The sequence below is a fragment of the Sinocyclocheilus grahami genome, unplaced genomic scaffold, assembly GCF_001515645.1.
Source record: "Sinocyclocheilus grahami isolate Dianchi unplaced genomic scaffold, SAMN03320097.WGS_v1.1 scaffold61.1, whole genome shotgun sequence".
NCBI lineage: Eukaryota > Metazoa > Chordata > Actinopteri > Cypriniformes > Cyprinidae > Sinocyclocheilus > Sinocyclocheilus grahami.
Window position 1 is genome coordinate 295962 of NW_015505240.1, and position 23364 is coordinate 319325.

Consider the following 23364-nt stretch of genomic DNA (forward strand, 5'->3'; position numbering starts at 1 on the left):
GTGGAGTGGAAGGAAGTGATGAGCTCGTCAGAGTGGGCCACAGCAGCAGGGGATGGAGAGGCAGGAACAGACCCAGGTCTGTGGAGCACCAAAGTGGTCTCATACTGATAATGATGCCCTGATTTGTCAAGAGATCTGTGCTAGCATACTGACCACTGACTATGGTAGTGCTTTTCGTAGTAAGTGTCCCCAAAAAGTATTAGGATACTTTAGGCACACTTTAAGATGAATGAATGTCATTGTAATTATGTAACAAAATATCAATCCAAGCAGCCAAAGTTTTGGGGAAAAAAAAAAAACATAGCACAAACCATAAAATCAGTTTGTTAACATTAGTTGTATTAGACATCATGACAATGACCACAATGAACTGTACTTTTACCACATTTATCAATCACATTCATTTTCATTTAAAAGCTACTCTTGTTTATGAATAATTTATGTTGGATCATTAGAAATTAAGGTTAATTTATACAATTTAATTAATTATACAAGTTAATTTATATTGCACATGAGGTGTGCAATTATTTTCAGGGAAACGCACAGCGAACGTAGTTCCAGGCAGCTCTCTTGACCGCATTACAGTTCCATATCACTTCGCATTGTTAACTGTAATAACGGAAATGAGCATACAGTACCTATACAGCACACAGGAATTACTGCAATCACACGTGCTCGCACACGCACACTACGGTCACGCAGTTTGCACAAAAAGGTGTTGTCAGCTCTGCCCTCATGATTTGATCAGTTAGCCTATATAGTGTAGCAACTTAAAGGCTACACATGACTTCTCACTAGCGAGGTAATAACAGCGCTGTTTAGAGACGCTGCTGCAGAACACTGTTGAGGGACACACAGAGGTAGCTTAATTCACACAAGCTCTCTCTCTCTCTCTCTCTCTCTGTGTGTGTCTCTGTCTCTCTCGCTCTCTTTCTAATAACTTCATTAATAAGTTAATTGCATTAGAATGCTATCAACGGCTCAAGCCTCCATTGCCAGCTTTAAAATTACGTTTTGGAACTAGCAAAAGAAGCGTTGGTTGAGATGCGGAAGAAATAATCCTACTCACAATAGCGATTTAAGTACAAAAACTGGACAAATCCCTTTAAATATATCATCTGATCGATTTCTTGAGGTGTGGTAACCGTAGCATAAGCGGAATAATTGACGACGGGCCGTTGAATTATTAGAAAAATAATGCACACCCGCTTCGCGTCGTGGCCGCATCTCCACCTCGGTTGTGCATTATTTTCCTAATAATTAAACGGCCCATCGTCAATTATTCCTTACTTAAAATGTCCTTGCTGAATCATATTATGTCACCAAAAAAATTATATTCAAAATAAATACTAGTCTTTTGAACTTTCTATTCATAAAGCATTCTGAAATGTACGTTTCCACAAAAATAAGCAGCAACCTTTTTTCAACATTGATAATAATAAGAAATATTTCTTAAGCAATGAATCAGCATATTAGAATGAATTCTGATGGATCATGTGACACTAAAGACTGGAGTAATGGCTGCTGAAAATTCAGCTTTGCATGACAGGAATAAATTACATTTTAAAACATCTTTTTTTAATTGTAATAAATATTTCACAATATTGCCATTTTATTATATTTTTATCAAATAAATGCAGCCTTGGTGAGCATGAGAATCTTCTTACATTTTTGTTATTGACACCATTGATACTTAATGCATATAATAACGTTAACAAATTAAACCTAAATTGTTACCAAAGAAGTCGGTTACATTATACAATCATATATGACAAAATGGCCATGAAACCAAACAAAAAATAAAAATAGACACTTTCTGGTTGTCAAATACAAGCAATGATCTGCACCTCTAGTTATTTTCGTGAACACTTGTGTGAACTTGAGAGGAACTGACTTACTACATGTTCCCGGTCCTACTTTATTTATTGAGGAAGTTAAAAAGGTCAATTTTGTTTTCAATTTAACTGTAAATTCCTTAAATAGCATTAACGGTCATTTCATTCTTCACTAGCCAATTACATCCACAACCCAACCCTCCCTTACAATTCAGTGTACAAACTTCTGCCATGTTGTTTGAAGCTAAACGAACGTCAGCACAACAGAACCGCGTGAAGAGAGTGGGTTACAAAGACATCGAGACATCCTCCCCATGCCCTCGCTTGTTTGTGTGCCAGTGTTCAAAGCAAGCAGCTAATGAAAAGAGGTCTTGTGTGCAAAAAAACAGGAAGGCCCAGGGGAGAGAGCATTAGGCTAATCACATTGAAAATGGAGAAACAGAGGCAGCTTGCTGCAAAAAGTGCACTCCAAGTGAAGCCAGGCCGCTTGTAACGAACACATTAAAATTTCAGTGAAAAATGGCTTTTATCCACTGGTGGACATTACCATCAATCACATGCACACTTACTGAGAGACAGACAAAGATGCAGAGAGAAAGGCGGAACGGACAGAAACGGCTGGGTTATGGGATAGTGGTGTCAAAAAGACAAAAGAACTCCCAAAACTGAAAGACGGAAAAAATGTATTTGTCCCAGAGGTGATAAAACTGACACAAACTCCAAACTACACATTTCAGAATATATGAAATTAAAAGGAAAACACAACTTGAAATCACAAGGTGATCAAAATTACAAAGCTGTGCCCACAAGGGTTCTACGCTCTGATTGGCTGAGAGGTTTTCTGTTTGTGACATGGGGCACGAAGCAGGAGAAATGTAGCACACTTCCTGGCTCGAGGGAAACCATGGTAACATCATGGTCCAAAACCCTCTCTGAATGGTAAACATTTTATATGCTTGACAGCAGAAGAGTCATTGCAATAGAAGGTGAATCAGTACATTATGCATGGCCATGTTCTATTTAAAAAGCAAGCACACTCAAACAAGAATACCTGAACGCTGACAACTGTGAAATTGCCCAAGTGAATTTACAAATTATAAGCTATACTGAAATAATGAAACCATTTCTATTGTTTACCAAGGTTGAAAACACATTGAAAATCTGATTAGAAATCAAATTTAAACCTGGTAATAAACAGAAAGTTTCAGGTTTTGAAAACTGTAATATTACACCTTTCCAAATTTTAGGGTTGTTATGATTTCTTTGAATGTTTTTTTAAATAATTCTTATGTTCACCAAGGCTGTAAATATACTGTAAAAACAGTAATATTGTGAAATATTGTTTTCAATTGTAATATTTTAAGATAATATAAAAATTTTAAAAAATCATAATTTTCATGATTGTTTGGTGGATAAAATTGTTACTTGTGTGTGCATGTGAGTTTTATAAAAAAAAAAATTTTTTCTTCAAGATTCAAAAATTCACAGTTTTAATTTCTTTTATTACCTCAGGCCAATATATATTATTAATAGGGGTCAATATATAATTTCATTTTATGACTGATAATGAATATGATGGATTATTTGATAATATGTCTAATATTTGCCTAACAGTACTACTTTAAAAAAAAAAACTAAATTGGCCGATACCAATATGGCAATCAGTTGGTATGTGCATGGTATTGTGCATGACCATTAATCTCATAAGCGACTTAAATAAACGTACAAAAAAAAAAAAAAACTGTACCTGATAACCCTCAGTCTTCTTCTGGCACCACCTGAGCAGAGCATTCCTCTTGGATCCTCCATATTCCCTGGCTAACGCAGACAGAGGGTCCTTCCGTTCCTCTCTAAAGAGACATCAATCACCTTAACAACACAGCTCCTTTGTATTGGATTCAACTTTAATAGCAAAAAACAACCTTCAGTTTTGAGCGGAAATTCTACCAAGATGCATTGACCTAATGATGGATGCACCAACTTTAAGATCCTTCTGACACTGCCACTATAACAATTTATAAATTGAACATCGATTCTGTATTGTAAAAATAGATCATCTTCCTACACAGAAATGCCAACTCACTGCACTGAACAGTGTAATTATTTTTAAAATTGCAGTAACTAGCAAATTGACAGTGTCCCATTGACATACATGGCATACAACCTGTAATTCTGACAAAAAAAACTGACACTATATAATAATAAAAAAAAGAATTAAAATAATAATGCTAATATTTTAATAATATGATAATTATTTGTTGTTGTTTATGTTTATTTATTGTATACAGTTTATTTTATACATAGTTTCCATCAGCCAGCACTTGAGTAAAACTAGCTACTATCAGAAGTTGGTTATAGCTGGATTTTTCCAGCAAGGAAGTTAATACCACAACCAGAAGGAAATGCTCTGATAATAAAGGAAAGTGCAGAATGATTCGTCTTCCTCCAACGGCCTATTCAAGAGCCACGGTGGCCCCACGGTCAGCTTTCAGGACAGGCAAATGAGTGACATCCATTATTGAAACTGAACAGTCAACACCGCAGAGAGCAGACAGAGACAGAGACAGAGATAGAGTGTGAAACATAGAGACATCTGGCAAACCTGACAGTGAGAAAGAGTCTTCTAGAAAGTCAACAAAAGAAGAGCCAGAGCGGAGATAAACATAAAAGAGACGGAGGCAAATAGAAAAACAAGGAAGGTCCGCCGCTTACCGTAAACGTCCTCGTGTGGTGGGTGTGACGGAGGCGGTCGGGGAGGAGCAGCTGGACGACAAAGACAGCTGAGGAGAAGACGAGCCCAACGCGATGACTGACGAAGGTGTTGATGCATCTGTTACCGACAAATCTCTCTTTAACTCTTCGCTGCTCCTGTGAGAAACTGACAAGTAGAGGATGCATGGACAGTTTGATAATTATTACAAAATGTGCTGTTAAAGGAATAGTTCACCCAAAAAGGTGAACAGGCCATCCAAGATGTAAATGAGTTTGCTTCTTCATCAGAATAGATTTGGAGAAATTTAGCATTACATTACTTGCTCACCACTGGATCCTCTGCAGTGAATGGTTGCCGACAGAATGAGAGTCCAAACAGCTGATAAAAAGTAAACATCACAATAATCCACAGGCAATCTACACAACTCACTGCATCAGTTAACATGCTGTGAAATAAAAAGCTGTTTGTAAGAAACTAATCCAGATGATTTAACTTTAAACCGCCACTTCTCTCACTTCTTCTATTCTTAAAATTGCTTCCTCCAGTGAAAAGGTCATGTCGTCTGAATCAGGAAAGAAATATGCACAGATCAAGCACTGTTTACAAGCAAAAACAGTTCTACACAAATATGTTGATGGATTGTGATGTGGACAATAGGAGATGGACTTTTTCAGTAAAAGAAGCATTATTATGATTTATGGACCGATTAATTTGCCAAAAACTGACGATTTAAAGTTAAAGCACCTTGAAGGATTTTGCAGTTTTTCACTTCACAAGGCATGAACTGATCCAGTTCTGTGGATTATTTGTATATTATTGTGATGTTTTTATCAGCTGTTTATTAAACTCTCATTCTGACGGCACCCATTCACTGCAGAGGATCCACTGGTGAGCAAGTGATGTAATGCTAAATTTCTCCAAAATCTTACATGGCCTGAGGGTGAGTAAATTTTCAGCAAATTGTCATTTTTGGGTGAATTATTCCTTTAATGTCTCAACACACAGTGGGTATGTTGAATAACTGTATAGTCGAGTACTTGACTAGTTGGTGCAGAACGAGTACTCTACAGGTCTAAACATACCTGATATGGACTTAGTCGAATCTATGTTTGTCACCCTCTGGAGGCTGCAGCTGGGGCGCGTTACAGGTGAGGTCCGGAGGAGGTGGTCAGCTATTGAATTACATAAAAACACACATATAATCATGACAAAGCACAACAGGCTATATGTGGCATGATTAAGCTTGTGCTCTTCTAAAATAAATATCCTGCTTCCTTCTCAAAGCCTGGCACACAACCTCAGTGGTCATTAACTGCAAATGTTAAGCCTGAGGGAAAGAGTACAGCACGATTACACATGACCTTTAACTCTGAGTTCGTCTCTGGATAACTAGATCAAACCAGTGTGAGGGAAGACCAAAAGATCAAGGAATTAGATTTGAAGTGTGACTAACGTCAGCCCACCTGGTATGCTCAGGTCCGTGTAGCTCGGCCTCTTGTCCAGCATTGACGACAGAGGTTTGGCTGAGCTTATGGTGTGCCTCTGTAAAATACAGAAAAAAAAACAACATGCATAAAGGCACAACAGGGCTGGGCAATATAGCTACAATAAATACTAAATATTGGATTCATTTAGATTATATTTGCTCTGAAGTGACCAGGGTGATTTCGAAGGAACCTTAATTTCAACCAAACCATTTTTGCCAAGCAGATTTAAAATAATAACAATAAAAAAAATCTAGGGAATAATTAAGAATAATTTATAATGAATAATTTTGTTATTTTAAATTTGATTTATATGCTATTATAGTATTTATGAATATTTTGCATTAGCTTTAATTTCTATATTTTTAGTTTTCATTTTTATATTTAAATGTTCAAAAATGTCATAATTGTGTTATTTTTATATATTTTAAAATACATACTGGTTTTTATATATTTTATTAAGCTATTTTATTTACTTCAACTTGTAGGTTTTTCACTTAATATTTATATTTTATTTTATTTCAGCTTTCTTTCAATTAATAAAAATATTTGTAATGGTTTTAGTTCAAAATAATAATTGATAATATGGACCTATTTAACAATACACAGTATGAAACCTGTAAATACATGGTACATATTGTCATTTAATAATAAAACATGAAAAATACCAAACAAAAGGCACAATTCTGAGTTTTAAAGCTATTCTCTGAAACGGGCCGTTTCAACTGATTCAAAGAAAATAATCAAACTTAATGACTCAAAAGCTGTTTTGTTACTAAAGTTTAAAACACAGACACTATTGAAAATTCATGAGACCATTAAAGATTATGAGACTAGTCTTATGACAGTCTGTAAGAACTAAAACGTGATGTTGCTTCTTTATATATTCCCAGCAAAATCATTTAGAATATATCATACACAATATATAACGCAACCCTAGCTCGCAGCACAGCTTTAATAAATTCATTTAGGTTATGTTAGAGATCAGGTGGGTCAACAGTTAGGTGTGAATTGTTGATGTTTTTAAATCACTGTTGTTTTTCATTGACTAACCAGATAAAAAGTACTGTCCAGGCCAAGAAAAATGGTCGGTAATTACCATTTCTAGAAAAATTCTAAGGCTCTTTCTTGTGCCCCAATAACACAATTTCACAAATACATGCTTAAGAACATATTGTCGGTCTGCTAGAAGAACATTATGGCTTTATATAACACAACTGACAATATCAAAAACCTTATGCATGTTATATCTCGCTGTGATACTTTGGGACAGTGATGTTACGACAATATTTCTAGCAATATAACTATTTCATGTCACCATGATACTAGGGTGCTGTGCTGTGCAAGGTGTTATTTTACTGGCCCAAGTCAAAAGCCCACAACAAGAGTCTATGATTTTCTGGTCCTCTGATTTAGATCCCATTCTTCAGTGCCAGTCAATGGGATTTTTTTTCTATGTTTTATCTAAAATTGTATATCCAAATGTAAACCTCCTCCTCAACAAATGGCATGAGTTCATGTGCTTGGCACATCATGTTCTGAACAAGCACCAATAATAAACTCAAATTCACCACAAATACTCTACAAGATCTCTGTGCCTTGCATATGTTTTGTACTCAAAGTACGTCAAACTGTCTCATTTTTTCTTTCCTTACAAAAACATCCTGTTTTGGCACATTTTGAGGAAAAAGAGCAATGCGGCAAAGGACATCCGTGGAGGACGAGGCTGAGAACAAGAAGGAAAGCCCAACTCCAGCTCCACGCACAGCAGGTCTGGAGATCTCATTTGACAGACAGGGGTGTTAGGTCAGAAAATCCCCATAGAGAAGAATGCAGACGTCTGCTAGAGTGATCAGAGAGACCCATATATCCCACTGCAAATTCAGGTTACTTTTAAGATGAGGTTTTTTTTACAATGGCTTTAAATATATTCAGTCATATTTATGACAAATACATAACCATTCAAAAGTTTGGGGTCAGTATGATTTATTTATTTGTTAAAGAAATTAATACTTTTATTCAGTGAGGATGCACTAAAATGATCAAGTGTGTCATTAAATACATTTAAAAAGATCTATTTCAAATAAATGCTGTTCTTTTGAACATTCTATTCATCAAAACACAATGCGGCAAAGGACATCCGTGGAGGACGAGGCTGAGAACAAGAAGGAAAGCCCAACTCCAGCTCCACGCACAGCAGGTCTGGAGATCTCATTTGACAGACAGGGGTGTTAGGTCAGAAAATCCCCATAGAGAAGAATGCAGACGTCTGCTAGAGTGATCAGAGAGACCCATATATCCCACTGCAAATTCAGGTTACTTTTAAGATGAGTTTTTTTTTTACAATGGCTTTAAATATATTCAGTCATATTTATGACAAATACATAACCATTCAAAAGTTTGGGGTCAGTATGATTTATTTATTTGTTAAAGAAATTAATAATTTTATTCAGTGAGGATGCACTAAAATGATCAAGTGTGTCATTAAATACATTTAAAAAGATCTATTTCAAATAAATGCTGTTCTTTTGAACATTCTATTCATCAAAACATCCTGAAAAAATATATCAGTTTCCACAACAATAGAGTGCCAACCACTAATATTGGCACCCTTGGTAAATATGAGCAAAGGTGGCTGTGAAAATAAATCTGCATCGTTTATCTTTTTGATCTTTTGTTAAAAAAAATTCACAAAATTCAACCTGTCATTGAAGTAAAACAACTGAAATTGGGGGGGAACTCACATTATGAAATAAATGTTTTTCTCCAATGCATGCTGGCCACAATTATTGGCACCCATTGAAATTCTTATGAGTAAAATATCTCTAAAGTATCTCATTCATATTTACAATTTTTTAGCACACCAGGGTGACTAGGAGCATGAAATTCTCCAGCCATGACTTCCTGTTCCACAGGATTATAAATAGAAGGACACAAAGGCCAAATTCTCTTAATCATCCATCACAAGAAGTAAAACCAAATAATATAGTTCTGATGTGCAGAACAAGATTGTTGAGCTTCACAAAATAGAAAGTGGCTGTAAGAAAATAGCTAAAGCATTTAAAACCCCATTTTCACCATCAGAGCAATAATTAAAAAGTTCCAATCAACTAAAAATATTACAAATCTGCCTGGAAGAAGATGTGTGTATATATTGTCCTAATGCACAGTGAGGAGGAGAGTTTAAGTGGCCAAAGGCTCTCCAAGGATCACAGCTGGAGAATCGCAGAGATTAGTTGAGTCTTGGGGTCAAACAGCCCGTACATCACAACATGTTGTTCGGGAAGGTTTCAAGAAAAATCCTCTTCACTCATCCAAAAACAAACTCCAGCATATTCAGTTGTCAGACATGATTGGAACTTAGAATGGGACTGGCTTCTATGGTCGGATGAAACAAAAAACAAAACAAAAAAAAAGAGCTTTCTTGGCAGCAGATGGGTTTGGTGCAAACAGGGATAAAAAGTACCCCATGCCCACAGTTAAATATACTGCTGGATCTTCAATGTTGTGGGCCTATTTTTCTGCCGGAGGTCCTGGACATATAATGGCATCATGGATTTTATCAAATACCAAGAGATAAAAAAATCGAAACCTGACTGCCTCTGTTAGAAATCTTATAATGGGCCGTGGACAACAATCCAAAACAAACATCAAATTCAACACAAAAATGTGTCACCGAGGACAAAATGAAGATTTTGCCATGGCCGTCCCAGTTCCCTAACCTGAACCTTATGGAAAAAGAGTGGGGTGAACTGAAGAGAAGCACCACCAACATGGAGCTGGGAATCTGAAGGATCTGGAGAGATTCCGTATGAAGGAATGTTCTCTGATCTCTTGTTAGGTGTTCTCCAAACTCACAGGCATTATCGGAGAAAACTCAGAGCTGTTATCTTGGGAAAAGGACATTGCAATAATTGGGTGCCAATAATTGTGGCCAACATGAGCTAGAAAAAAAACATTTATTTCATAATGCGAGTTTCCCCCCACTTTCCATTGTTTTACTTCAACGATAGGTTAGAATTGTGCATTTTTTTAAATGAAAGATCAAAAAGATAAACGATGCAGATTTATTTTCACAGCCACCTTTGCTCATATTTACCAAGGGTGCCAATATTAGTGGAGGGCATTTAGCAGCACAACTGTTTTCAACATTGAAAATAAGAAGAGACCTCTTTCAAAAATGATTAGAAAATCTTACTGACCCAAACATTTGAACAGTAGTGTAACTGTTTTTAGTATTTTGTTTTTGCAATGATGTCAAGCTTCAAACTTATTTGTTATGAATACTCTTATTTTATAAAATAAAAATACTGAAAAGCTAAAAAAAAAGTATTACTACATAATTATTGTTAATAGATATGAAACATTTGGGGGTAGAATAGGCCAAAACTATATTGTGCATTTAGCATATGAATATTTCCATCCTTTCATTAATTCTAATTGTTCATACCTGCATAGGAGAGACAGCAGCTGCTGGAGGGGTTTTGATGGGACTGGGACTGAGAGGCGTTCTGGGAATAGCGGCAGCAGGAACAACAGCAACAGCAGCATCAGAGGTAGGACTGGCTGGAACAGGAACTGTATATAGAGAAACAGATGGAAAAACAGTTTTATGTGACTTATAAAAGGAAATGGAAAAGGTTTATATATTCTAGGGATGCACCGATATGAAAATTTTGGCCGATACCGATAACTCTTTATTTTTGAAAGCCGATAACCGATATGTTGGCCGATAAATCTATATCCAAATTGTTATATACTTTTTGAGAGCCTGATTACAAAAAAGGTCTCATCATTAAAAGTCACATCCCAAACACTTCAACATAAGCAGTCTAGTTTGAACGGTGTACGTTTTAAAAATATTTTTACTCTCCCATTACCAAATTTAGTCATAAAAGTCTTACAAAAAAAATTAAATAATGCATAAATAATGCAAACAAGTCACTGGACATCATTACACGTGTAAAGAATCAAAATGAATGCGCCACAGATCAATAAAACGGAATAGCCTCTGCACAGACAATAATTAAATGATTTTAATTACTAAACCATATTGCTGATGAAAATAATAATAGAAAAATACAAGTGGTTGTTATTATTAATAATGTATTAATGATTTTGAAAAAGTAACAAATTATTACCACTGTTTTAAATAGCAGCCGTTGAGCTGCGCTTGCTGAAGCTGAAGAGCTGAATGAACATGGTAAACTGAAGCGTTTTGCTGGCAGTTTATTTAATTAAAGGAAATGCATCCTGAGATTGATGTTAATTCAACATAAACATAATATTACAACTTATATATGTACAAAATGATGCAGTTATTGCGTGCTATAGTCAGAATGTGTGATCCTGTTTTGGATGCGCTCTTCCCATATCAACGCGCTGAAACACAGCAACTAAACTCAAAGAATGCACAACGTTTTATTATAATAATGTTCTCATTAGAATGTTATATACACAACATTCCCAATCATAGTTATTAATGTTGTGCACTGCTGTTTGAGCTGCGTGCGCTGAGCTAAAGACGATCCCCGGTAAACTGAAGCGCTCTTTTAACTTAACCAAACGTATTCTATATGAGATAAATCAGATATACATCAAATAAACACAATATTACAACGTACAATTGCACAAAAGGCTGCAAACGAACAGCGCGCATCTGAAGTGTCTCTGAAGGAAATAATGCATTATTTATCGGCTTTAAGATATCGGCCAAATTTTCTTATCAGGCCGATACCGATAACAGAAAAAAAATTAGCATTTATCGGCCGATACTGATATGGTGGCCGATATATCGTGCATCCCTAATATATTTGCATGCCAACCAATCAAATGGCTAATTTGTCATTTAAATCATATTTTTTATCAAAAGCCCCTTGGGTACACTTGTGAGGTCTTTGTGAGGTTTCAACAACCTACAACCTTTTGGCAACCAGTCTAGATCTATGAACACTAGGCCACAACACCCTAAATGTGAGCATGTGTCATTAAGCATAAATCTGCATGAATTTATGAACCTTGTGAGGCGTTGTCAAAGCTCTTGATGAGTGTTTTGACAGTGGGTGAAGGTTCAGAGGAAGTGGAGGACCGTCGGCTCAGGCCCATCCCCTGCCTCAGCGCGGCCAAATCTCTTTCCACGGCATTCATATAATTAAACACTCGGCCACGCTCCTCTTCCTGCCTGTAACGCAAGACACACACTGATGCTCAAATCTCCTGCGTAAGCAAATACACTCCTGAACAAAATCTTAAGACCGGGGGAAACGTTACAAGTATTCGCATTTTGCGCTGGTGGATCGTAACCAGGTTGTAAGTACTGCTTCAAAATGCCAAAAGAAGAAACAGGAGCAAGAGACAAAAATAGAGAGTAGGCGATTTATTGAAAACTGCATTGAAACTCAAACAGGCTGTTCTTCAGCTGATCAAAAGTTTAAGACCATAGCCTTAAAAAGTTAAAAACTCAGCACAAATATGGCTTTCATGTCATTGTCCTTCAGGCAGTCACACTGTCACGATCTCCTGATGGCAAAGGCAAAAAGGTCTTTGAACGTGGCAGGATTGTTGAGCTGCACAAGCAAGGGCTCTTGTAATGCACCATCGCTGCAGAGGATGGACGCAGTAAGACAATCATTTTACATTTCTTAAAAGATCCTGAGAGTTATGGGACAAAAAAAGTCAAGTGGTAGACCAAAAAAAATTTCACCTGCACCGAGTCGGACGATCCGACGTGCTGGCTGTGAAGACACAGGCTGATTCTCGACTCAAATTAAGGCCCTTACTGATGCTGACTGCAGCCCAATAACCATAAGACGGCATCTGTGAGAGAAGGGTTTAAAGAACAAAATAGCTAGCCGCCGTTTGACGCCCCTGCACAACCTGAAGCTCCATTTTCCCACTGAAGGAAAAAGCACCCCAGATCATGATGAAGCCTCCTCCACTGTGCCGCGTGGAAACATCTCCAGTGGGATCTCCTTGTCATGCCAGTAACGTTGGAAGTCATCAGGACCGTCCAGGTTAAATTTTTTCTCGTCAGAGAATAAAACTTTCTTCCACCTTTCAATGACCCATGTTTGGTGCTCCCTTGGAAATTCCAAACCAGCAAGTTTGGGGCGTGGGAGGAGACGAGATGCCGTGGGACGAGATGCCGTCTTATGGTTATTGGGTCATGACAGTGTGACTGCCTGATGGACAATGACATGAAAGCCATATTTTTGCGTAGATTTGAACTTTTTAAGGCTATGGTCTTAAACTTTTGATCAGCTGAAGAACAGCCTGTTTGAGTTTCAATGCAGTTTTCAATAAATTGCCTACTCTCTATTTTTTGTCTCTTGCTCCGGTTTCTTCTTTTTGAAGCAGTACTTTCAACCTGGTCTCGATCTACCAGCGCGAAATGTGAATACTTATAATGTTTCCACCGGTCTTAAGATTTTGTTCAGGAGTGTATTTGCACAAAAATAATCACACAACCTGTCTACATCCCTGTTGTCACAACACACTGCATTGTAAATTTTCATGACATCTTCTCTTACTTCTTGCTCTTTAGTTCATCCAGCTCTTTGTTCATCTTCTCATTTTTCTCCTGAGCTTCCTGCAGGCGGCGCCGCAGGTCTCCGATCTCCTCCTGAGCTTCTGTCTTGATGTCGTTGGCGATTATGACTGCTGTTTGCAGATCAGCCTGAAACTGACGCCACTCGGCTGATTCCTCCTGTGAGTGACAGGTGTCAATTCAATTCTTTTGGAACATGAATGAATGAATGAATAAATTATATAATAAATTAAACGGTGTGATATATACAGCACAAAGGAAACAAATAAAAGGGAAAATTTACCCGCAATTTTCGGTGAAGAATCTTAATCTCTTTCTCCATGTCATATTTCTGATCATGAAGTTTTTGGATGGAATCTGAGGTGTAAAAATGCCAGAAATAAATACAGATTTATAATGAAAGCTTAAGATCATTAATGTGTTCCTGAAAGTAAATTTTATTTAATTTTATTTAAGTACCTAATTTTCATTTTATTTTTATACATTTATCTTTAAATCTTTTCATTAATTTTAAAAGACTATAATTTATTTGTATTGATGTTTATGGTAATATTGTATGTAAAATGATCACGTATGTTGAAATTGAAACTGAAAGCTAATGAAAAGTCAGGTCAAAACAATATCTGTATTGTCTACTCCAATAGCTCAATGACACCTCTATGTGGACAGAAGCCTGAATAACCACAAGATAATGAAAACAAAACCTATTTGGTCACCAGACAAATTTGTTTGTTACACATTTGTAACAACAATGTTGGCAGTGTAGAATTATAATATATATATATATATTTTTTGTGTGTGTGTCAATTAATTATAAATAGTGTTTAGTGACCATTTTGTCATATGACTTACTCTCCAGGTCAGAAATTATAAGGTTGTCATGGAGCTTGACAGCACGATGCTGCTCGACTTCATCCTCTAGCTCAAAGATGGTCTCCTTCATGTCAGCGATCTCTGTGTCCTTCTCCTCTAGCTCAGAGCACTGCTGCTTCAGGAGCCGCTTCTGCTCTGCTAACTGTGCCTGGACATCGTCACGAAACGCTCGGAACTCACCCTCAAGCTTTAGCGAACACAAAGCTACACATTAGCCGAGATACATGTTGGAAAATACACTGATACTACTACATGGAGGATCAATAACTGTTCTTTAAGTATATGCTACAGCCTGTTAAAAACTTGACAACACAATGCTAGGGTGATCTGGGTGGTTGCCAGGGTATTGTTACATGACTGACTTCTGAGTAGTTATAGCATGTTGCTAGGAACAGTGTTGGGGAAAGTTACTTTTAAAAGTAATGCATTACAATATTGCGTTACTCTCTAAAAAAGTAACTAATTGCATTACTTAGTTACTTTTTCTCATCTGGGCTGGGCTCATTTTTATTCATTTTGAGGAATACTGAATCTGTTTTTGTGCAAATGCATTGAGTAAATGCATGTTCACATTTAGTCTAGAACTACAGTAACATCATGTTTACACAACGCACACAATGCCTCTGCATTTACTCCCGATTCTCTCAACATGAGGACAGGAGAGCGCTCAGTCAATACACGGGGAAACAAAGTAACTGGTGATACTTATTTGAAAAAGTAACCTTGTAAATTAAAAAAATAAAGCGTTACTTTACTAGTTACTTGAAAAATGTAATCTGATTACGTAACTCATGTTACTTGTAACGTGTTACCCCCAACAATGGCTAGGAACTGGTTGTTCAATATCTACTCTCAAAGCATAAGTTGGAACCTCTTGTTTGACTTTCAAGAAGTTGAGATTTCATCTAACTACATATTACCTATGCTAATGCCTGTTCAAAACTTGATATCACAATGCTATGGTGATCTGGGTGGTTGCTAAGGCATTATGTTGTTGCTAGGTATTCTGAGTGGTTGTTAACATGTTACCAGGCACAAGATGTTCAATATCAATGCTCAAAACAAATGTTGGGAACTCTTTGACTTACAAGAAATAAAAATTTCATCCAGCTACATAGCTAATACTATGCTAACATCCTAAGACACTAAAGTAGGCATTTTCAGACAGTGTTATAAGCAGGTGTAAAACATTAAGTAAAAAGGTAGTATATCTGAATGTAGTACCTATTCAGACAGTATGCGTCTCAGACACAGCTTAAGACAACTTAAGATAATCAAAGGTATGAGTTATCCGAGTGTGTCATTTTCACCTTGCTAACTGCCTCCTGGAGCTGGGCAGCTTCACTGCGAGTATGCCCCAGTTCCTCTTGTAACTGAGCTGCTTTGGCCTCTGCTCGCTCTTTGTCTAATCTCTCACTGTCCAGCAGGTGGCGTATGTCTGTCTTATCCCCTGCGTTGTGGATGGAGAGGAGCTGGGCAACTCTCTGCCTCTCTTGCTCAAGTTGGATTCTGCAGCGATTCAGCTCCACCTGCTCCCCTTCGGACACTACCCTCAGTGCTTCCAACTCCGCTTTGGCAACTGCCCGCTCCCTCCGCTCCATTTCCACAGCTCTCTCCGCCACAAGGACACGCTCCTTCAATGCTCCCATCAGGCCTTGGGCTTCTGCATTCTCCTGTTCTGCCATCTTGAGAGCACTGCTTAATTGTTGCTGAACACCCAGCAGCTGCTCTCGCTCAAAACGTGAGTCCTCGTTCAGCTCAGCGTAGCGTCTTTCCAGTTCCACATATCGGCCACTTTTGGCATCTTCATCATCCTTGGCGTAGGCCACCCGATGCTCGTCAAGCAGGCCACGGAAGTAGTCCAGCTGTCTTCCGTACAGTTCCAGACGCTCCCCTTGTTGACAGAGGGAGTCGACCAGAATGGCACGCTCCTCGCCCAGGCGTTCATTCTCTGTGGTCAGCTCTTGTGTGATTTGCTGCAGGTCAGCAAGCTCCTGCAGAGTGGCCTGGAGTTCTTCTGCTGTACTGTGCTGGTTCTCCTCCATTTGATGGATGCGTTCAGTCAGGCAGGCCATGGAAACTTCACTGGTGTTCCCGCTGCTGCCCCTGTGGGAATGTTCCCGGCTCGGTGGCCCTCCTTCTGATTCAGAAGAAGATCCACAACCTGAAGGCGCATCCAGAGCATCATCGCTGGAGGTGATCGGCTGGTAGGCCTCACTACACTCACTGTCCACTGCATCAGGAGGGCCTACACGTCTTGTTTCTGACAGCAGGTCCTCGGTAGAGCCTTGGGCAGAGCCTTCTGCAGAAGATGCACACATACCACCCACCCTGTTTTCACGGTGACCTCCACTGCAGCCAGCAGCTACAGGCTCAGGACTAAGGGACGGGCAGCACAGACCTTTGTCAGGGCTGTCTAGACGATGCTCCAGAGAGAAGCCGAGAGCATTGAGACGATCCTTCAGCATCCAGTTTTCACTCTTCAGCATATTTAGCTCATCAAGGATGCCCTGGTTCTGGTCTTGAAGGAGGAGCAGAGTGGACTCCACATCTGTGGCACTGATCACAGGAGAAACCTCTTTCTCCTGAGGCTGCTTGGTCTCTTGAGATGCTTGTTCTGCATCAGGGGCCTCAAGTTCTTCAAGACCAAGCTGGGCTCTCATACCTCCAAGTTCAGAGCGGAGATGGAGGATCTCCAGGTCTTTGCTCTTGGCTAAGCCCAGCAGGTCCTTCACTTGACACTCCAGCACTGCTTTATGGCTTATCTGGCTGTCTGAACGAGATTTGCTAATCCGAGAATCAGTCTCTGCAACGGTACGGCATCGTGAACGCTTCAGAGGCATGGCATCTGTGGGTACAGCAAGCTTTTTGGCAACACTAGCTCTGGTACGTTCTCGCAAGTTCTCTCGGGTTGTGCCTGGATCCTTGGCTGTGGATGACATGGCACGCCTTCCTGAAAGACCTACAGGAGAAATAAATAGCTATAAGCAGAAATACTTCCATAACCACATAACTGTTATGGATATTTCATTAGCTGTGTTGTGGGTATCAAAGTATTTGTGCAACACAAACAAAACACTTCCTCTTTAACATCTTTAGAACCAAGGCAATGCTTAGGCACTACCTGAACTGGTCTTGGACCTGGTGTCAGTGCTGCTGGTGTTCTGAGAGGAGCTTCCTCTCTTGTTTCTAGCAGTAGTGTTACTGTTGCTAACGGACACTGCTCCACTTCCTGCACTCACCGCTGGGAGATCCTCATTGCTCTTTGCCTGGTTAGCATGCAAAACATTAAGTTAATGATCTGCTACAGACAAATCACAATGCAACAGTCTTAGCTTGCACTTGGTTCAACATATTCATAATCAGTGTTGGGGAAAGTTACTTTTAAAAAGTAATGCATTACAATATTGCGTTACTCCCTAAAAAAGTAACTAATTACGTTACTTTAAGGAAAGTAATGCGTTACATTACTTTTAAGTTACTTTTTAAATCTGGGCAGGGCTTGCGTGTTTGTTTTTAATATAAAAAAGTTCTTTTTTTACAAACATAAAAGCCCTTTAATAAGAAAAGTGAAATGAAGATGCCTCAATCTGAAGGAAATGTAAATTCACGTCTGTACAGTAGAGGGTGCAGCGCAAACAAATCGCATAAAGAATATGACGCAGGAGAAGAAAGTTCAACACTATTCAGAAGTAACTAAAATCAAACACAAATGTGTCATTTTTGATTATTAGTATGGTTGAATTGGATCATTGAAGGTCAGTAGCAAAGACATTGGTTAATAAAATGGGATTAAATACATAAATTATATTGGTCTTATTTAACATTTAATTATTGCAGGTTTGTATAATATTCTGAGTTTGCATTTGACTGTTTTTATTCATTTTGAGGAATACTGAATCTGTTTTTGTGCAGGTGAGATGAGTAAACATGTTAAGGTCATGTTCACACACAACGCTCTGCACTTACTCCTGATTTCTCTCAACATGGCAACACCAGAGCTGTCAGTCAATGCATGGAAACAAAGTAACTTGGATATTTCCTTCTAAATGAAAAAGTAATGCGTTACTTTACTAGTTACTTAAAAGAAGTAATCTGATTACGTAACTCACGTTACTCGTAATGCATTACCCCCAATACTGTTCATAATGATTAAATACAAATGGTTCAGCTTCCCCCAATGCTGAACAGTTACCTTAGGTAGTGGAGCTGAACTCTGAGTTTTGTTCGTCATCTTGCCACCTGTGCCCATAATGCTGCTTCCCTCTGGTCTGCCTGGGGCTTTAGTGCCCGCTGAGGTTCTGGAGGTGGTGGCCGTGGGCTTGGTCGCCTTTTTCATGCTTGGCTCCAGTTTCTTGATACATTTACAGCGTAATCTAAATGAAGGAAAACGGCCAATTAGTTATTTAGATACATTTTCTGTATTACGCACATTCAAATGAACCAACAAAAAATGCAGAACAAGTATAATAACAGAACAAGTATGACAATTTCGAATACCCCACTCCTTCAGAAAATACAAAACAGCATTTAAAAAAAGAAGTTTCTGAACAGAATGGCATGCAGTGCTGAGTAAACCCAGCCGTAGAAAAAACATACATCACAAAGGCTTCGCTACCACATACTGTATATTTTTCTTCAAACATTTATTTTTGTCCTGTAGCATTCAAAAGCATTCAATCCAGTAGAGCTTTAATCGAAATATCTCATTACCTTACTCCAGCACTGGTTATTTTCCTCGGGGAACACATTGTGTACAAGTCTGTTTTTTCTTGGAGACAGTTGGAATGTAACATTATGGTCCCCGAGGACTCTATTTATGCAGCTTCACACACACTGTAAACTCGGGACACTTTAGGGGAAAACAGTCATTGGCCAGTGTTTAAATGCACACAAGACTGTGTGATTGGAGGAGGGTCAGAAGAGGATGGAACTGCCTTTCTTATCACATCATCATGGGAGGAGGCCAGGCCCATTGGAGGAACTGACCAACTGCATCTAGCCTTAAAAGGCGTTGAAAGTCTAGAGCAGCAGGGCTAGGCTTGAGGCTAGAAAAAACACAACAGCTATACGTAGTACAGAGGGGAAAAAAGAAGCCGTTTGAAAAATTCAATTGTTTGTGTGTGTGTGAACTACACTCCAATTTTGAGGTCAAATAAGGTAAAATTTCCTCAAATACAGTAAGAAAAAAAACTAGTATGTATATTATATTCTTAAATTCATTTATATCTTATGTGTCTATATATGTAAAAATAGTCTTGTAAAGATGCTATAGGCTAGCCCATCTGTAAGGGTTATGTAGCTATAAAAACCATAATGTAAGAACAAAAGAAGTCTAGAAGAGAGATCTGTGCAAGTATAAGTGTACTCGCATGTTGATATAACTACTAGAAATCAAGGACCAGAGACTTCACTGCAATGCTCATGCAGCTAGTGTACTCTGACCTTTTTCTTGCTCTTATGTGGCCTCTCTTTGCAAACTGAAACTACTTTGATGGCAAACAGATGAGACAGACACCAGCCTAAACACCCCTATTTTTCCCACAAGCCTTTTAAGTTGATATGTATGAACAATAGTCAAAACAAAAAGCACCACACCCAACTACAGACCACAACTCACCGTCTTACCGAAAGAATATAGATACATTAAGCCAAACCTGACGATATTGTAAAATGTAGCCATCTTTAAATTCAATGAATTATGTGCTGCAAATAAACTCAAATACATTTTTATTAAGAATTAAAATAAGTCCTGAAAATTATTCTATCCTAGCTTCCATAATAGTGCGTAAAGAAAAAAAACAACAGAAACACATCAAATTCCTGTATGAGCATTTCTTAAAGGGATTATTCACCTAAAAATAAACATTCTGTCAACATTTACTCAACCTCATGTTGTTCGAAATCTGTATGTCTTTCTTTCTTCTGTGGAACATTAAAAATGACATTTTGAAAATTGTCTAATTGTTGTTTTTTGGCCATACAATGGAAGTCGAAGGGAACCGAAACGGTTTGGTTACCAGCATTCTTCAAAATGTCTTCTGTTATGTTCCACTGAGAAAAGAAAGTCATGTGGATTTGGAATGACATGAGGGTGAGTAACTGATGACAGAATTTTTGGGTGCACTATCCCTTTAACAAGCATTAGCAATGAAGCTGAGCATTATGGTCATTTTCTTCAAGTGCATCTCGGAAACTGTAAAAATTATAAATGTAAGTGGACAAACCCTGAGGGAAAAGAAAGTTACTCAGCAGTAAAATTCTGCCCAAGTTAACTTCGTACTTTAGAGGTCATTGCAGGCAACTTTCTATCAAACCCAAAACATTCCATCCAAACTTGATTTCAGTGCTCGATATGCAAACAGCTACTGGGCATTCGTACAAATCTGAGCGTGCTGAACCGCACCGCCACAACACTTCAACACATAGACATATCCATCAAAACGCTTCTAAAAATGATTTAAAAAACACAGCCTCAAACATGAGGGACCACACAAGCAAATTCATATCGGGTATTATGGGTAACAGGATAAACTCAATGACCTCCAGTGGAATCCGAGCTGAGAGTGTAATCTCTGAATCAAGTCTTTAAAATGAAAACAATATTGAATATTTCCGGTTACAACATCCTGCCATGTATCACACGAACTCTACGACTCCAAAGTGAAAAAAAGATGCTTTTCAAAGCTTTTGAGAATGGAGTGGTTTTGTCTTTCAAGTCAACGTCTATGCCAAGAACTTGCGTGTCTTCCATTGTCTCTCAGGGTCAAGGGTCACTCCAGGTACATAAAGAAGCCTCTGAGCACCTGTTCAGACGTCCGAACAAAATCAGATATAGACAGAAAGAACACATTAAAACTAAATTTCTAAATGTTTCAAAATTCGGAAAAATTGTAACATTCCAAAACAGGCCCATTCACACCAAGAGCAATAATTATAATGATAACGATTAGGGCTGGGTAAAAATTTTTGGATTTTAATCGATTCTCATTTTTATGAAACAATATCGACTCCCAAGAAAAGATTAGTCTAGCCTGTCAGATAATGAACGGAACATTGTAGCGCAACTACCATCCAATAAATTGCAATAAAGCTTTGTTATTTGTTACTTTTGATAAGAAAAAGTCTCTGTACATTATATTATAATATTCAAATATTAAATGCCTTATTGGCGCTGTTTAATGTGGAGTGACAGATCGCTGTGAACTGATCATCTCCGCTCTAAGAGCAGTTACAGCATGAAATAAACATGAATGAACATCCGAAGGTATGTTAAAAGAAAGAGCACAGCTTACCGAAATCCATATCCTGTCTCATGTAATCGCTCAGTGTTTACTATTGTCATTTTGCATTATTGACACTATTTTCCTAATTAATGCTGTTCAGTTGCTTTGTCACAATCTGTATTGTTAAAAGCGCTATATAAATAAAGGTGACTTGACTTGACTTGACTCAATCAGTGTTTCAAATGCAGAAAGACGACAATAGCCTGTAAACAATATGTCACGTAATGTCACATTTACTACAGAAAAACATATGTGGTGACCATGAAATCATTAGTCAGCTAGAAAAATTAACTCTATAGAGGAGCATTTTGCTAAATATGCACCATATGACATATTCATTATTTTTACTGTTCTTCAATATTTAATTTACATTTGAATAAATCCGTCAAGTTTTTGTGACAACCACCATTTAAATCTTTATATTTCAACAAACGAATTGGAGTAGAAATATAATTATGTAAATTAAAGTTAAAGTTAGTATTATAACTTTAATATTACAAAAACTGTATTGAGTATATTTTAAGTGTTTGTATACAAATCAGCAAATTTCAACCTTCCAAAAATAATATTGACTCTCGGGTATATTTTACAGCATTAGTTGAGAGATTTTTTTTTCCTTGAGAAAATTTGCCATGTCTTGTACCTGATATATATCTAAAATAATCGACATTGAATCGAATTGAAAGCTTGTGAAGGATAATCAAATCGAATTGTGAAATTTGACGAAAAACCCAGCCCTAATAACTATAACTAAAATGTTTTCATTATCACTCTAATCCTATGAGAAGAAGGAAGCCCAAACCACAACTATTAACAACGTTAACGACAGAGGAACAATAATATCATTGGAATCACTTTCAGAAAGTTTTTTCAAGCTGATGAATGATAAAAACCATTGGCAGCCAATCAGAATCCATTTGACCTTATAGAGCTTGAGCAGTAGAGGACATAACTGCAATATTTTGTCGTGATGGCGGCGTTTCACAAAACCATAAGGTATGGCAGTGGTTCCCCTTTGGTAGAAATCGGGGTCCGGGGTCCGATCACCTAGGGTGGCAACAACGAACAACCTGGGTATGACAGGGGAGACTGCCATACTCTGCCATATAGAAATAGTGCTCCTGTTTCATCGGTCATTGGTGTGGACTTTAATGTAGTTATCGCTTTAGTCATTGTTCTTGGTATAATGGCCCTTTAGATGTTATGGACATGTTTAAACGTCTTCCTGTGTGGTCGATTTGCCTGTGAAAGTGACAGAGTGTGATGATGCTTTGAATAATTATGTGCAAGATGGTGGAAAGTTATTTGGGCCTTGTGTAGTGAAGGACAAGAAAATGTATCCAATGCTGTGGGTAAGAAAAATAAATGGACTCTTCTCTTTGCAAAACATGAAATAAATGTGCAAAAAGAAGCATATAATCTAACAATCCTTAAAAACTCAGAGTGGTGCATTCAAGAAAAACAGATGTTGTTTTGACGAGGGAGATCCATGTGGAAAAGACGTTGGTCTGTTACCTCCTGGTCTGAAGTTCAGACTTTTTTCTCTAACCTTAAAAGAAAATGGACCACATGGGGAATAATATGAAGCTTTTGAAAAACCAAAACTAATTCTCTCGAGAGGGAATCC

General features: G+C 37.9%; 1 protein-coding gene across 1 annotated transcript in view; it reads right to left on the reverse strand.

The window, feature by feature from the left end:
- specc1lb (sperm antigen with calponin homology and coiled-coil domains 1-like b) overlaps positions 1 to 23364 on the reverse strand; it is a 32174-nt gene that overhangs the window by 5596 nt on the left and 3214 nt on the right. The window contains exons 2-13 of the mRNA XM_016271173.1: positions 18647 to 18827; positions 17576 to 17720; positions 15762 to 17413; positions 14431 to 14638; positions 13862 to 13935; positions 13562 to 13737; positions 12050 to 12213; positions 10483 to 10610; positions 6012 to 6090; positions 5631 to 5720; positions 4548 to 4713; positions 3583 to 3685 (exon numbers count right to left, since the gene is read on the reverse strand). Coding sequence (XP_016126659.1) covers positions 3583 to 3685; positions 4548 to 4713; positions 5631 to 5720; positions 6012 to 6090; positions 10483 to 10610; positions 12050 to 12213; positions 13562 to 13737; positions 13862 to 13935; positions 14431 to 14638; positions 15762 to 17413; positions 17576 to 17720; positions 18647 to 18790 — 3129 coding nt within the window. The 5' untranslated portion in view covers positions 18791 to 18827. The remainder of the gene's footprint in view (positions 1 to 3582; positions 3686 to 4547; positions 4714 to 5630; positions 5721 to 6011; positions 6091 to 10482; positions 10611 to 12049; positions 12214 to 13561; positions 13738 to 13861; positions 13936 to 14430; positions 14639 to 15761; positions 17414 to 17575; positions 17721 to 18646; positions 18828 to 23364) is intronic.